Source organism: Galleria mellonella, unplaced genomic scaffold (assembly GCF_026898425.1).
Source record: "Galleria mellonella isolate WM207_F2 unplaced genomic scaffold, CSIRO_AGI_GalMel_v1 utg90, whole genome shotgun sequence".
Classification (NCBI taxonomy): Eukaryota; Metazoa; Arthropoda; class Insecta; order Lepidoptera; family Pyralidae; genus Galleria; species Galleria mellonella.
Window position 1 is genome coordinate 3,238,146 of NW_026442172.1, and position 16,633 is coordinate 3,254,778.

Below are 16,633 nucleotides of genomic sequence, written 5' to 3' on the forward strand. Positions count from 1 at the left end.
AGATTGTTTCTATATTCATAGATAAAGATTTTTTTTATACAACTTAGAATGGTAAACAAGCTGACGGCCCACCTGATGGAAAGTGGTAACCGTCGCCTATAGACATGAGCAGTACCATGGACATAATAGAGTATACTGTTTCGCCCATGATACCCCCCATGCGTTGCCATTCCTGAGGACTCAGGTGTTATTCTTCTATACCCTGAAAATTCACGCCATATCCCACCCTTCAAACCGAAACACAGGCATGCAAACACAACTGCTTCACGGTAGAAACACGAATGGGACAGAGGTACCCAAGCAATCGACTTTTGTACAAAGTCTCCCTCTGGTAGTGGGTGAATGTCTCCCTATCAGGCCAGATCAGGAAGGGGTTGTTAATAACAGGGCATAATGGTTCCATTTATAGCATTATACCTTGTCAGATCTATATCCACGCAGCACTGCTAAAAACCACCGTAGTTAATTCTTAATAAATTTGCAGCGATAGGCGAACTGTCCTGACTTCATCCTCATTGTTACCTTCTCCACTAGTGCCCCGCCATTATATACTATTAACATAAGTGAGTGCACCATACCATCTTCATCCATTAAAACCAACCAACTGTTTTCAGATTTTGTTCCAACCAAATTTTTTTTGAACGAATTAAACGCTCATCGTTTTATAATTTAAGTATTAACAACATCATAACACTTTTGCGATTCTTTGTGCGAGGGAATGAGAACCAGCTCTTTTTCTCTTTCTCAGAACGGAATATAAGATCAAATGCATGAGAAATATATAATAGAAATATAAATCGATATAGCACTGATATATCGATTTATATTTCTCATGTATTTTATCATGTTGTTTGGTAAGCTATAAGTGGCGCGAGAGTTCTTTTCTCTGAGAGTTAAACATGAGCATCAAATTAAATATCATGGCCGATATCGAAATTACTCAACAGGCTTAGGATTCAAGTATAACGTATCAAGAATAATACGAATATGTAGAGGAAGAGACTCCTAGTTGTGTCGTCCTAAACTCTACCTATGGTGGAGTGGACAGGCAAATCATGACTCATTTATTTTTTGTCATCTGTTTTTTACAGGAAGCCTAGAAAATGAAACAATTATAATTATGTTCCTGACATCTACCCTTTAAGAAAAAGAATAGAAGAGGTGTAATAGAAAAAGTAGAAATACTTCTTGCGAAAGAGGTAATTTAAAAAAAAAAAGATATTGTGATCAGAATATTGAATATTTAAATTTTATTTTTAAAGTATTAGCTTACATTATTGGTTACCTTTATAATTTATAGTCAGATCTTTGATTTCATTTTAAAAATAATTGTTTGTATAATTATATTCTTTTTACCAAATATTATAAATGTTTATAAAATTTTTGACATAAAAAATAAAATTGGACCCATGTGAAGGGGTTTCTAAGACGTTGGCAGCATTACCTTGTTGGATGGCTAGACTGAGCCATTTAAACGAAGAATGAACTAATTCTCTAGATTATGAACCGATGGGGGAGAAAAGATCTTGAGGGGCGATTCCGGACGGGCACACGCAGTGTAAGATGCTCCCCTCCTCAATAGTTAAAGTGACGACCTTAAATGCATTACAGGAAGTTAGTGGATGCAGATGGTTCAGGACCTTTCCTTACATTCTTATATGACAATCTATGGGAAGCCTATGTGCAACAGTAGACAGATAATGACTGAGATGATGATGATATATATTTTAATGTTTAGGATGTGTAATGAAGTCGATGTATCAAAACAAATGGAGTCTTATTTTTTAACGACAAGCTCTTCTAAAAAACAAGCGACACTCCGTCAGGTCTCTTGCCATCATTACGTACTAAACATATATTCGACTCTAGAACCGCCGTTACGTCAGGCATGGTAGAGAGATAGAGACAGAGTATTATTTATAATAATATAAGAATCTCTTATATTTTTTCTATTCTAGGTAATCAGTAGAGTACCTTTTATTTAACATATGTCAAATTTACATCAAGCAGCATTATTCCATATACAATAGGACCATAGATACTATCTTTAATGTATCTATAAAACAGTCAATATGTGTTAGCACTATTTCCCCTCATAGCTACACTCATTCTCCTGGCGGGCGGTGGGAGCGGTCGATTGACGTTTGGATGTCGTGTTCTCGTTGGTCGTGGAGGCAAACGGGAGTCTGTGCTGGCACGCGCTCGAAACTCTTCGGTATCTTCAGATTTTCCGGATGATGATGTAGAGTTACTTCTAGTCACACTGATTTCATCTTCTTCTTCAAGGTCCATTTCTGTCCAGCGATTACCTGCAAATTATTTTTAAAACAAATAGATGATTGACAGATGAGACACAATTCCATTAAGATAAATTCTATTCCATTTGACTAAAGAAGACTTAAAAAATCATTATCATCATCATCATCATCATCATATCACCCGTTAACTGCCCATTGATGAACATAGATTTCCCCATAAAGGGGGGTTTGCCAGTAGTTGCCAGTTTGGCAGGCAGGTTGGCAACCGCAATTAGCCTTTGGTGATGTTTTAAGAGGGATCCTGCTGGCCATTCCTCGACCATCTAGTTCCCTTAGTCGCCTCTTAGGACACCTAAGGGAAAAGAAGGGGTGGCCATTCTATGTCGGGACTACACGGCAAATGTTAAAAAAATATAGAGCTCTCATTCGTAAACCTATTTTTATTTTGCAATTGTAAGACCCCCTCTCGCGAACACAGATTCATGATTAGGGTTCTTAAAGAAGGTATAAAAAAGTTTTTTTTTTCAGGATTCAGAAGGCATACGCTGTTTTAGTTTAATCCATATATATACGTACTATGGCATCGGTTAATGTTGTATGCTTGATTGCAAGTATACTTAATTTGTGTGTAAACTTACTTGTGAGCGTTTACCCTACCGATATTGTATTTGATTACATTTATATATTTTGTGTATCTATATTTGAACATATTGTGAATGGCATATTATTGAGCATGTGTTTTGGTTGTGTATTTGAATGGAAGATGTGAGAATTGAATAGTAACTCCGTCTGCCCTATTGTCATCCGCTGGCAGGGTACCAATGAGACATGATAGGAGACGATGAAAGGAGGTCAGTTAGCTCATTGTGATGAATTGTATAAGAATTGACCACGATGGTTTTCAAAGGGAGTGACTGTGTGGAGTTGTCATGATAATGGGGCCTGTTAGAACCCGTTACTAGCAATCCTTTTTCCTCCTGTTTGTGTATTTGTCTCGATAAACATTTTTATCTACCAATATATGTAATACGTGACACACACACAGGAGATATATTTTGCAACATGTATTTTGGTGGCGGGGGGGGGGGGGAGGCATTGTTAATAATGGAGACTAAGGGCCCTACTGCTGACAATATACCTAACCAGGTCGACCTCCCCGTGGTCCCTCCTGGAAGCCATCATGCTGAATTCCATTATCTCTTATTAATGCCCCGCCAACGTATACCGTTAGCACAGGTGGGGTTACCATTCCATTATCATCCTATAAAAAAAAGAAACATGCATTTTGGTGGATATGAAACTGATGGGTGATAGATAGGCTGTGATCTAATGTTATGATACGTGACAATACTAACAAAATGCTCCAACTGGTGTCGTGATGGTTGCTGCAGTGTCTGTGGAGTCAGAGATAGTTCGTGCTAGCGTGCGACCCAGTGCTACCGGTGGCTGCCGCAAGTCAGTGCCAATACCAACGATGCTGGTATCACGGCACTCACGACCACGGGACCATTTGTTACTTACGCGCCAAAACCGACGCGCATCACTGAATACACTCCATACCTGAAATTTTTAATAATTTGTGTATTTATTACAGGTATCATGTACAAATATATCTATAAAAGCAATAGTATTTCTTCATTCGATGAATCTCTAATAAAGGCACAGCAGTTTATGTGCTTCGAATGACAGAATTGATAAAATTGATCGTCTCCTTCTCAAAGACAATAATTGAAATATAATACTATGCGTAACTAAATAATATGTATGAAATATTGAAATTCCTATAATTATTAATAAAATTATGATTCCAAAAATAAACAAGATTTTGTTCCCCAAAAAAAATCCGACTCCAATACTACTGAAGCAATTTTGATGTAAAAAAAATTGTGAAACAATTTTGAATGCATATCCTTAAAGAAATATTCAAATCGGTTTAGAAAAACGAAGTTCTAAGGTAATAATTATAAAAAAAAATCCAATTGAGTACCTCCATTCTTTTAAAGTCTATTCCTTTATTGAAACATAGGAGGAAAAAATAATTAAAGATAATGGAATCCCAGGGACAACTTCATAAAATATAAATTTATAACTCTAAAAAAAAAAACAAGTGAAATGTACATTACATAATTATTTTTTTTGTTAAATTTAATCAATAAATAAATATATTTAATAGATCGAATAATTTCTTAATCCATTTCATACTACATCATAGGATTATATCTTTCTCTTTGGATAATTTGCTTGTTTTGCAAAGATGAAACGAATGGGACGGAATATAGTTGAAAATTCTAACTAGACAGTGCCTGTACGGACGATATTTCAGATAAATGGATATGAAGGCTTTTAATAAAAACAATAGAAGCAAAACAATTGTTTTTGTGTCTATCTATCTGTATCACGCAAAAACAAATGCGTTAAGTTGGATGTAATAAATGACAGTTGTGATTCTGAAGGTCGAACTCAAAATCTATATAACATTATGTTAGATAAAGTTAACAATATTGTGGGAAATTCACCATGGGTAGGAAGGACTACGAGATTATGGTTAAAGATTATCTGTTAATCTTTATTACATAATATAATAATATTGATAATAATATTTATCTATATATATATATATATATATATATATATATTTTAGTATAATCAAGCTGAAGTGGCAATGGGCTGGTCACATAGCTCGAAGAACCGATAACCGATGGGGAAGAAAGGTTCTTGAGTGGCGACCGCGTACGGGCAAACGCAGTGTAAGACCCTCCACTAGATGGAGTTACTACCTGAAATGCATTGCAGGGAGTCACTGTATGCAGGTGGCTCAGGACCGTTCTTTATGGCAGTCTATAGGGGAGGCTTGTGTCCAGCAGTGGACGGATAATGACTGAAATGATGATGATGTTATATATTTTAGATAGGTAGCAATATTTACTAGGTTAGATTTTTAAGTATAAAAGATTATATTAATTGGAATAATAATAGATAATAAAAATAATTATATCAATACCACAGATATCAATACACTATTATATCAGTAGAGTTATTATTAGAGACCATGTTGGCATTGAAAGACGAAACAAATGATGCGATAGTACAGAAGCGCCGAATTATTTTTCAAAGTATCGCAGTGTATCTTTAAACTTTCTGTCATAAACTAGACAAATAATATTTTTTTGAAAGAAGGAAGTATCAATCTTGTAATATTCATTACTCTTTCGTAAAGGCCTACACTGATATATTATGTGGAGTCACGTCCACCATTTTTTTAACCTAAAACATTTTTAAAAATTATTTATAGGACTATTTAAGTAGGCCACGGAGAGTCAAACTCAGAAATTTATGTTTAGAGAGAATAAATAAACAGACATTGATATTACAGTGATGATGAAATTACCTTCGTGTGTACGTAATGGCTACATTTATATTCATGGACTTAAGTACGACATAGAAATCACGTTTTAAAAAACGTAATATTCAACAATATGAAATGAAATATTTTACAAACCTGGTCAATGCTTTCCCTCACAGAAATTTCATGAAAGCAGACACAGCCTATCTCTTTGCTTCTCCTTTGACCTTCTTCCGTTGAGACCATTCTGTCGCCAATCTGATCAGCTTTGTTGGCTACCAACACCACTGGTGTCTCTGGAAGACTATCCTATAATAATCAATAATAATTATAAATATACATGCTATAACTAGTATATGGAAAATTTGTCTATTGGTAAGAAAAATACTAAGAACATTATAATATATTATATTATATTAACATTTTAATAAAGCTGGTATTTTGGCGCATGTAAAAGTAAAATTTTAAAATGAACGGTTTATTTAGTAATTTGTTGTTTACATTGTCTCTCCTGCACCCCTCACCTCCGTGCCTCGCTTACTGTTCTCGCACGACCATCAGCGGCGACGCGTGTACCGGCTTATCGTTTTTTTTTCACATTATCATTTGACCAACTATATTAATTAACATGCACTAAAAAGTAAACATTATCGCCATGAAATTTCCATTTTGATTCAGCTATTTCTTTTTATAAGAATTTGTCAAGAATATGTGAAAACTGTATCCAAACTTAATCTTATAAAATCTATTTTACTTTCAAGATAAAAAAAATTACTTTTTGTGTGAGATATTAAAATTAGTATATGGTATCGTGGGTCGTAAAGCTAAAAGTAATTAATATTTTTGCTATAGATTTTATTCCTTTTTTTCAAACCTTTCAAGCAGCGTATGCTATATTATTTATGCAGACTTTAATTACATTTATTGTAATTAATTATTGCAAATATATATTTACCAAAATAAAAAACAGTTGATAGTACTCAGAGATAATATAAATTTCTAATAGTGAAAGAATTTTTAAAGTCGGATCTGTAGTACCGGAGATTACACTGAACATCCAAATTTACAAACTTTACCTCTTTGTAATATTAAATAATTAATCATAATAAATATTAATAATGAATATATATTTTTTTATTAGTATAGATATCTAGTAGTTTTATGTTTCCTGAAGCTTATTATAGCGAAAATCACTAACGTCTTCTTGTCTTTCACTCAATCTGTTATACTCATATTTTTACAGCTGAACCGCTAGATGAAAATTGGCACAGATATATAAAAACCTAGGTATCATATTAGCGTATTTAAGAATATTTTCCTGTGAGGGTTTAAAAAAGGCGCATAAAGATGTATTTTTAGTCATGTCTTTGCATATACCTAGTTAAAAACTTCGCTTGCATATTCAGGTGGTCACTAGATAGTTACGCTATGCTTATAGGTATCAGCCTCCGTTAACATGTGGCAAATGAATACTTTGATAGACATGTTTTCATTATATTTTAATGTACTAACTACTGGTTTCGTGATCAATTCGTGATCCTTAGTCAGGTTCGCGCTTGCGTCATAGTTGCTCATGAAATGTGCTTACGAAAGTTTAAACAATGTTTTATGGCCATATATCGCTATGAGGAAGAACAAGAGACCAGATGTTATTTTTTTTTAATGGATGATAATGACATGGTGACCACGTTCGGCCTGTTGGTACACGCTGTCGGGGTATCTATGAAAGACGATAGATGATGATGAAAACAGATTGGTTGGCCCATCGTAATAAATTCATGAGGGGAAAAAATAATTGTTATTAATAAGAACTAGCAACCCCATTAGTAGCAATATACCCTTCTGTGGGAAACCATCGTAGTTAATTTTGACAAATTTGTTATGATAGATCAATTGGCCTGCTTTCATCCTCAACTATTTTACTGGATTCTGAGAGCGTAGGCGAAGTTACCTTTTCTTTATCATCCATTAAAAAAAATAATTGTTGGAGAATTACTTACAATCATAGTGGTTTTCAGGGGAATCGAGTGGAGATCGATTTTATAGTTTGTTTTATTTGCAACAGGGCAGGTAATCCCCATTATTAATCTCCCCCCGGCCGAATGTTTTTGACTCGTTCTCGTATCTCATGTACGGGGTAACGTTGTGATAACGTATTTATCAATAGATTCGTTTGCCAAGGAGCTAGTCGGGTAGATAGCGTTGATATTATCATATACAATGCACTTACTTTCATAGAGGAAGAAAGTCGTCGCCTCCGCTTATTATAATTTATAAGGAACTTGAGACGATGGCATTCGTCAAATGAACATTTGTCTGTGACCGAGTACATTAAGATGAAAGCCTCGGCCCATCGAATGTTACTGTCTAGGTTTGCGTATTCACTTTCCTGTAAAAAGTAAATTACTTGCTTATAAAATCATTCATATGGATAGGCGCTTGAGTCACATAGGATAATTTGAAGACCAAACTTATTTAATAATATTACAGATAATATATTACTATAAGGCGAGCTTCTAGAGTTAGTACTATGGCTCAGATTTGTATTCTACGAAATAATTGATAGAAAAAAAACTTATATGAACGCAATTTTACTCAGATGAAGCTGTGTTGGTTGATAAATAAATAAATAAATATTCATAATTATATGAAATGAAATGACAAAAGCCTTACATGTGAATCTCCGGCGGAATCCAATATTTCGAAATAAACCATCTCGTTATCTATTACAGTGTGAAATGAGTAAGTTTTTTCTAAATTAGGATCATATTCTCCGATAAAACGTCGTGTTATGAATCTCACCACCAAAGCTGTAAAACAAAGGAGAAAATGTTTAGACTTCAAGGTACTCAAGTAAGAAAACCAATTCACTCTAATTGCCACGAGATACCTATTAAATTAGTAGTTATTGGAATACATGCATCATCATCATCATCATCACAATCAGATGTTTGTTATTCAATAAGGCTTAAATGGTTAAACACATTTGAACGACATTTTGGACGCAGATGGACTACTTGTAAACACATACATAATATATACATTCATAGGTGAATGAAGTTTTATTAAGTATCAATAAAACATAAAGTAATAGGTTGGTTCTCATTTTATTAGTATTTTACCACACCTTAGCATCAAATTAGTTAGTAGTAAAGGATGAGTACTTTAAGGGACTTTAATAAAAATGTATATATCTATATACTATATATCATACATGCACTTAAAAGTATGGGTATCTAAATGTACAAATCTTCTTTGCCTAACTCACATGGAATATCAAGCGTAGTTGTATTATACAATTAATACCACTACCAAAACCTATTGGATAGGACGAAATTTTTTTGTAATGGATCAAAATGTTATAGATATTTTCATTTTATCGATACGATAGCAGGAACGTTACACTTAATAATAATAAAAATAAATCTGATAAACAATTAATTGTATAGGTACTTATTATACTTTTCTTACCAGATTTGCCAACTCCAGATTGTCCCAACACCATCACTTTGAATGGTTTAGGCTTTGGATATAGGACCAATTTGGCGAGAGAAGTCTTTGGAGATGTTGTGGAGCTCATCGAGGCGATGACCGTCGCCACTATAAACAGCTTAAAAAAGATGGAGGTTTTCAATTGGGTTGTATTTTTTTATGTTTGTTCTATAATAACTTCGTCAGTTCTAAACTGATTTGGAAGATTACTTTTTTATTGGAAAGGATTTACTTACAGATTGGTCCTATAGAAGCTTTTTCAAGATTAATAGTTTAATTTTAGATCAAAACTAGTTTTGTCACAATTGAAATCGGTTTCTTTTTTGTGGGACACAATCTTTAGTTATAATTTATCAATCATCACACTGGATCCATCGGAGTAGACAAAGATAAGTATGTTTATTTATAGCTTGTTATATTTTTATGTTTATTATATATTTATAGCTTGATTTCGGGCTGTTTGTTATATTGTTTTTCCACCAATATATTAGGTTCCATATTTTTTAAATAACGTCTCAACTGATTTCAGAACGGAGTCAGTTCTCAATTCAGTTGATTTTTTTATGTTTGTTACTTTATAATTCCGTCAGTTGTAAACCGATTTGGAAAATTCTTTTTTTATCTAAAAGAATATACTTGTAAATTGATATTATAGAAATTTTATTAAAATCGGTTTAGTAATTTAGTTTTTAATTGAAATCGGTGTTTTGTGCAGCATGATCTTATAAAAATATGGAAGATAAAGCATCAAGTAATATATTTATTAAAAATACACTTGATTATACTCTATATGATCATATATGTTTTTGTCATCGATTCGTTTATGTATTCTATAGAATAAGTCTATCATCACTTCATGAATTTTGACTAGGATTGCGATGTTAGTTCATATGTATGTCATGCTTCTAAATTTATTGCAATGTTTTCATATTAGCTGAAGGCTAGAATAGATAATAAAGCGATTTATTAATATTATAATTTAATTAAATAATATGTAAATTGGGTATTTCAATTACTATAATTGGTAATCATTAATTTTTTAAGTGGACCCGTAAAATTTATTGTGAGATAACCCAAGCTTGTGCAAAATCAAGTTTATTTTACCTTATTTTTAAAAAGTCCTTTCTGCGAATCGTAACACGATTTATTTATTGCTTTTTGGATAATAACCTATTAATATATTTGAAATTTTAGTAGTAGACATGAAAAAGAGAAATAAAGAGTTAATAACAGCTACAAATTGAATTGGATCGCGAGCCTTTTTGCGATAATTAAAAAGAGCCTACAAATTAATTGGGCTATAAAGGGAAAAGTCAATCGATTACTTATACAGAATACTCTGTCATCTTGTAATTGGTTAATAGGAAGGTAGGTAGGCTTGGTGTAGTTGATAATTGAATTAAAAATAAATATGAATAAACATTGTAATAATTAGAAAAATCTACACAATTTACTTAATCACAGAATAGCTTGCTCTTTATTTTCACTGCCATATAAAAGAATAAAAAAAAAGACTTTAAAAACGAGGAGGTTGTTAATTACTTTCTATTTTACTTTGTTTGTATGTTACGCGATATCTTTGCCTTTGAGTACCGTTCTTCCATTCGTATTTCTGTCGTGCGACTGTGCTTGCAGGTCTATTTCGGTTTGAAGAGTCGCAGATACCTTCGACTTCAAGTAGGTACTTAGGGCAACGCATATTAACCATACCATGTTTTTTTTCTGTAATATTCGTGATACTGCCCATGTCTATAGGCGACGGTTACCACTTATCATCAGGTGAGGTATCAGCTTGCTTATGCAATTTAGAATGGTAAACAAGCCATCTCAAAAACATTTTTTTTTATTGGTAGTAGAATGGCAAATAAGTTGATGACAAACATAATAGAAAGTGTTAATCGTTGTTTATAGACATAAACATAAAAAATATAGGCTAATTTTAAACCGATATTGATGATTATTTTTACAATCTACAAAGTCGTGTTGGTTACGTACTAATTTTATCATATTCGATTAAATGAATATAAATAAAAAGGTAATGAAATGTAATAACAAAAGTCAAATAGATTAAGGTATTGTTCTTGCATATAGTTAAAATTAATTATCCATTTATTATTAACTAACTGTATATTTTGGCTTTGCCTCCATAAATCAGTACTCAAATTTTAAATGCTAAGTTAACATATAAGCTGTTTGTATATCAAAATTAATATAAATCCGTTTAGTAGATTTTGTGTAAAAGAGTAACAATCATCCATGCATCCAACCCTTACAAACTTTCGCATTTACTTATAATCTTCCTATAATATTAATAAAATTTAAGTGCATTTTGCATATAAGTAGCGTATTAAGGATAATCAAAGACTTCTTGGTTTTTTAACGTTGTAGATTAGGTAGTTCAGTTACTTCATTCGTGACAAAATTAATATAGGACTATTACGAGAGTACACCTTGTCGATTGCAGAAAGAATTGTGAAGATATCGCGTAATATACACACAAAATAATACTGTCGAATAGTGGAATATATTCGAAATTATTATACATTTTCAAAACCTGTCTACTTACATCTGTTTATAAGTGGTCGGAAAATATAATTAGTGTGATTAAATAATCGCAAATAATTTACTGCGAGAAAAAAAGAACACTGAAAGTATTGGGTACAATAATAGTAACATTTTTTTAAATATTTTTTAGTAGTTTGTGACGGTAACATTTTAGTTTGAAATAAAATAATAACCTAAAATACATACCTAATTTTTAAGTAACGTTTGCTTGTACATGTCGAAAGTATTTTATTAATTAAAGAGATATATTTCAATATAAAAAATACTCCAATATAAACTGAAATATATAAATGTATTCAGAGGAGGTCGCGTGCGCCCTCCGCACTCACGCACTATGACTGAGTTGAGTTTACTGCAGACTAGGTTCAACATTGCCGGGTATACTCTACGAGTGGGTATATTTTATATGATAATTAGAGCAATCAAGGTAAATAAAGCAATCAATGACATTGCATGATTGCTTTATTTACCTATGTCACAACGTTTTTCATTTATCATGCATTATGGGGTGGTTCTACCTACAACCACATATAATACCTACTAGATACTAGTGATTTTTCATGTTTATCTGCGATAATTAGTACCTACTTATAATGTAGTACAAGTACCTTATGTTTTATACCTGTATAACGCATTAAAAATTTATTTTCGAGATTCTGTTTTCTGCATTTATCCATTTTGCTGTGTATAATGTACTCTAAATTAATCAATACTGAAATTAGATTCTAAATCGATAGTTCGGGCAACTGATAGATATGACGAAATTCTTTTATAAGATCCACTAGATACTGGAGAATTGTCGGTATCGAAGTTTAAGTATCTGTTTTCGTGTATTGCTTCTTGCGTGTGAGCAACAGTTTATATCAGTGAATCCATAGACCTCCACTTTTTGTACCTTCCTGAACATTTTCCGTTTGGGGATTATATTTTTCTTTTAAGATTAATAATATATTATAATTTAACAACGTCGCCTGATTTTTATCACCACAGAGAGAAAGAGTGAACTGCCTATACAAAGACAGAAAAACATTGCAGTTTTCGGTAAGTCTGTGTATTTATGTTTACTAAACCCTACCACCCTATTTAGGTTACCAAATCATAAAAAATAAAGTATCTTTCTTATATTCCTTTATTTATGAGTCTCAGTATTTGAATACATAGTATGCATGCAATTATACAGAATGATATATTTAATAGTTTGTTTATAAATAACGCGATAATATTTTAATGTATCTATAGATATTACTAATAGATAGAAGAGTTATCCACACTAGACAGATATAAATTACTCATGCCCAATTCCCGATGTATGTATCTATACGCGAGAGATTATAAATAAAAGTGTTTCGAAATGAGGATAACGGGTTAGGTATACTTGTCTATCTCTTCACTTGATTTTTTAGATAGATTAGTCATAGATATTTTATTCTTGTCGCAAGTAAAGATAGATTATTGTTATTCTTGAATGGTTACAGCATTAGTAATAGGTACCTATGGTATATTGCAAAGTCATATAGTTCATCTATTTTTAACGATATAGGTTATAGACGTTTCATTTGTTATGCAATTTTGTTAACTTTCTATAATAATAATAAGAAATCAATGCAAGTAAACTTAATAATTAGCATTTTTGAATAGTCGTTTTTTATTATTTTACCACCAATTCGGAATTCAATTTTAATTGATAAGGATGGGCGAGAAACACAACAGTTGCTTTTCAACAAAAACTGATTTTACAAATTTAAATTTATGTCAATACAGGCTAACAAATAGTTCAAGAGTTATTTAAATTATCAGTAAAAAGACATCCATTATTATAGTAAATATTATATTGAAATATATGTGAAACAAAACGTATTCAAATGCATATCAGATATAATTCGTAATAAAGAAAATAACTTAAATATTTCATGCATAATCATGTAAAGCCAGGTAAGTTTCTCTCGTAAGTAGTCGTTTATTGTATAATAGGCCTTTTTAAATAATTGTCTCTTAATAAAACATTTAAATTTGGTGAAAAGTAGATCAAATGCATATTTCGGAATCTTATTATAAATTTAAGTGCCCATTTCCACAAATAACCCTATTAATTTTTTCTAAATTATTTTTTTGTAGTTATTTGGATATTAAGTTCTTCTGTGCGCCATGCTAAAATGTACATTTTCGACGTAGAATTAAATTAGAACCTTGTAGACTTGACTACTTGTCTAAGTATTTATATATCTACGTACGCATATGTATGTACATTCATAGTTCATCAGGTGGTCGAGTCTCACAATATTAATTTCAATCACGGTAACCTCGATAACGGGTTATTTGATAAAAAGTTACTATAGTTATTTTTAGAATATAATAACTAAGCAATTATATATATATATTTCTATTATTCTTTAAGTGGTACAATAAAGAGTAAATAAATAAATAAAATAAATATACAGTCCATATATCTCGTTATTATTAGATATTATTATAAACTTGGCAGTTCTTTTCCGTCGCATTCTTTACTCTAAATATCTAACATAACCGTAACTTAAGCTATTTATAAACAAGTGATTGGAACTATAACGCTTATAAAAGTTTTCATTTCATTCACTTACCTATAATAGACTCTTACCCCTTATTCATAAAAACGTCAAATTTCTCATAAACCTATTTTAGTCATTAAAATGTTTTATTTTTTTCTTTTGACTGAATTCTTAATTTGAAAAACAATTGTAAACTACTTCATTAATTAAAATAAGTTTGCAAAAAGTTTTAGTTTTTATGAATAAGAGGTTTAGTATCTATGGTGGGTATATCACTGTTATCTTTGAATAATTTGGCTGATGGCTTTCGCCAAAGTCACAATAAATGAAAAAAAAAAATATCTTTGAATAATCTCTGTTTTTTAACTAGCAAAAGATGTAAAAGATATAAAAAAACTATTGAAGTAATTTATTGCATTATTATACAGCTATATAGTTTACAAATAGCAAAAGTGTCTAGAAAATATTTAAAAAGTTTTCAAGCTCATTTCACTTCTTCAAAAATTTCTCCAATTAAATTGTTAAAAAAAAATTCTAATAGAATTTTATCCAAAATTGCGAAAAAAATACTCAATCTGGCAATGCTGTGGACAATAATTAATATTACTTACGACCCTATACTTTCCTAATGATACCGTGATGTGTGGATACTGTGGCGCCTCTTTTGGACGTGCGCCGGCGCAAACCCGGTACAAAGGCCGATACCACTAAAAGTAATAGTACTAAGGCGGTACTGCCTTCATAATATATATAAAAAAGGTATAATACTTAAAAGGTTTAATACTTTGCATAATCATCAACAAGGTAGGTACAACAAAGTCAAATGCAAACATCTAGTAAATTATGCAAATAGCATTAAGTTAAAGCACAGTTAACTATATTGTTTTGGCAGCTCATTGAACCGAATTCGTATACCTATTGTGCACTGTCGTCTTACATTACATCCCGCAATGCTATATCTTCCATACATGTACATCATGTACCTAGCACAGGTTTTTTAGATTGTGCTTATAAATTTGAAATTTTGTTTGTTTTTTTTTTAGATAATAAAACAATATGTCAACTGAGACCTAATGTTATATTGGTTTTATGTTTGAGACTGTACATATCGAAACTAACGAAAAAGTTGTCACAAAAAGGAATTGTTAAGAAAGTCTTAAAAATTACCACGCCAGAGCTACTGAGTTCTACCAGATCGGTTGCTTCTCATATGGTTTAACGATGTAACCCTGACGGTCGTGCCTCTTGGCATCTCCAGTCAAGTAGACCCGCGCGGCCGTAATTGTAGTGAAAACTATGTTATTTTTAAAGGTTTTTGATAAAAAAATATATATCGATTTTAAATATGTTGTTAGCTAAGAGAATTGTTATGTTTTCCTTGTAGGTAATGTTCACATATACTTTTATAAACTTTAATTATTTCAGAATTTATACATTTAAAATTTCGGTGATTAATGGACGTAACTGCATTTTTCGATTATAAGTTAAAAAAAGCAGTATAGATATAATAAATAAAACTCAGATTTAATATGGTTAATATTATAATTAATAATTAGTAGATAATTTTGAATTTTTGAATACCCTTTTTGGACCTCCTATCAAAGAAAGTATAATTATTATTTTTTTAATTGCAAAATGTGTGGCCTAACAATATGCACTTTTTCAAATTTCAAATCGATAGCGTTAAGTGCTTAAGTGCGTTAACTTAATGTGCTGACCCTGTGTCTGTAAGTTGGAAAAAGGGGAAACCAACGAGATTGCCAACTATCAAGAAATCATAGGTTCTTTAATGTATCTGTCATGTGCTACAAGACCAGATATTAGTTTTGCGGTGAGCTACTTAAGTCAATTTTGCTCTTGTGCTGGATCATCACACATGTCTGCCGTAAATATATATTTATCTTAAGGTTTAATACCATAATGCGAACTTTCAAGAAAAGCAAAAGCGAGTAGATAACTGGGGTGCTAATGCTGATGGACATTCGTTTACTGGAATTTACATCGGGACAATTTCATTTGTAAACCCCGATCTGTGAAGCAGCTAAAGACGTTATGTTTATTAAAGTGGAGAGTTAACTGGTCATGTAGGATGTGTAACTATTTTTAGTGAAGTTGCCAGATCATTGACATATTCCCCGGTGTAAACGGTCTAAACACATAAATATTAAGTTTCATTATGTTAGAGAGTTAGCCGAAGGTAAGGACATTAAAGTTGAATATTGCGATACAGGCTCTATGCCTGCTGATGTTCTGACTAAATCCTTTGGTGCTATTAAACACAGTTATTGTGTGCAACGCATGGGACTCCAGTGGGGGTGTTGAAGTAGGTTTTATGTGTTATGTTAGTCTATGGAGCTCACGCGTTGCTAGGTTACCTTTTACTGTTACTCTCAATCTAAAGTTAAATAAAATATAATATACTATATAGATTTCTCCCTTTATTTTAATTT

At 31.8% G+C, this 16,633-nt stretch overlaps 1 protein-coding gene across 2 annotated transcripts; it reads right to left on the reverse strand.

The window, feature by feature from the left end:
- Positions 1–1,221: 1,221 nt before the first annotated feature.
- LOC113509137 (ras-like protein family member 11A) lies at positions 1,222–14,870 on the reverse strand. Of its 2 annotated transcripts, none has more exons than XM_052902394.1 (7): positions 14,795–14,870; positions 9,073–9,211; positions 8,275–8,411; positions 7,832–7,990; positions 5,758–5,910; positions 3,614–3,818; positions 1,222–2,309 (listed from the first exon to the last, which is right to left on the reverse strand). In XM_052902394.1, the coding sequence occupies exons 2-7, from the start codon at positions 9,179–9,181 to the stop codon at positions 2,068–2,070; spliced, it is 1,005 nt and encodes a 334-aa protein (XP_052758354.1). In that variant the 5' UTR covers positions 9,182–9,211; positions 14,795–14,870; the 3' UTR covers positions 1,222–2,067. The 2 variants fall into 2 exon arrangements, with proteins under 2 accessions (XP_052758354.1, XP_026748240.2); XM_026892439.3 differs by lacking the exon at positions 14,795–14,870 and adding an exon at positions 11,845–12,048.
- Between the last annotated feature and the right edge of the window lie 1,763 nt (positions 14,871–16,633).

Excerpts from the sequence above, each read along its gene's own strand:
- LOC113509137 (XM_052902394.1), bottom strand. The coding sequence starts at position 9,181 with ATGAGCTCCACAACATCTCCAAAGACTTCTCTCGCCAAATTGGTCCTA. Across the intron at positions 5,911-7,831 it reads GACTTTCTTCCTCTATGAAA|GATAGTCTTCCAGAGACACC; the intron begins GTAAGTGCATTG and ends TGATTATTATAG. Across the intron at positions 2,310-3,613 it reads GACACCAGTTGGAGCATTTT|GTAATCGCTGGACAGAAATG; the intron begins GTTAGTATTGTC and ends AATAATTTGCAG.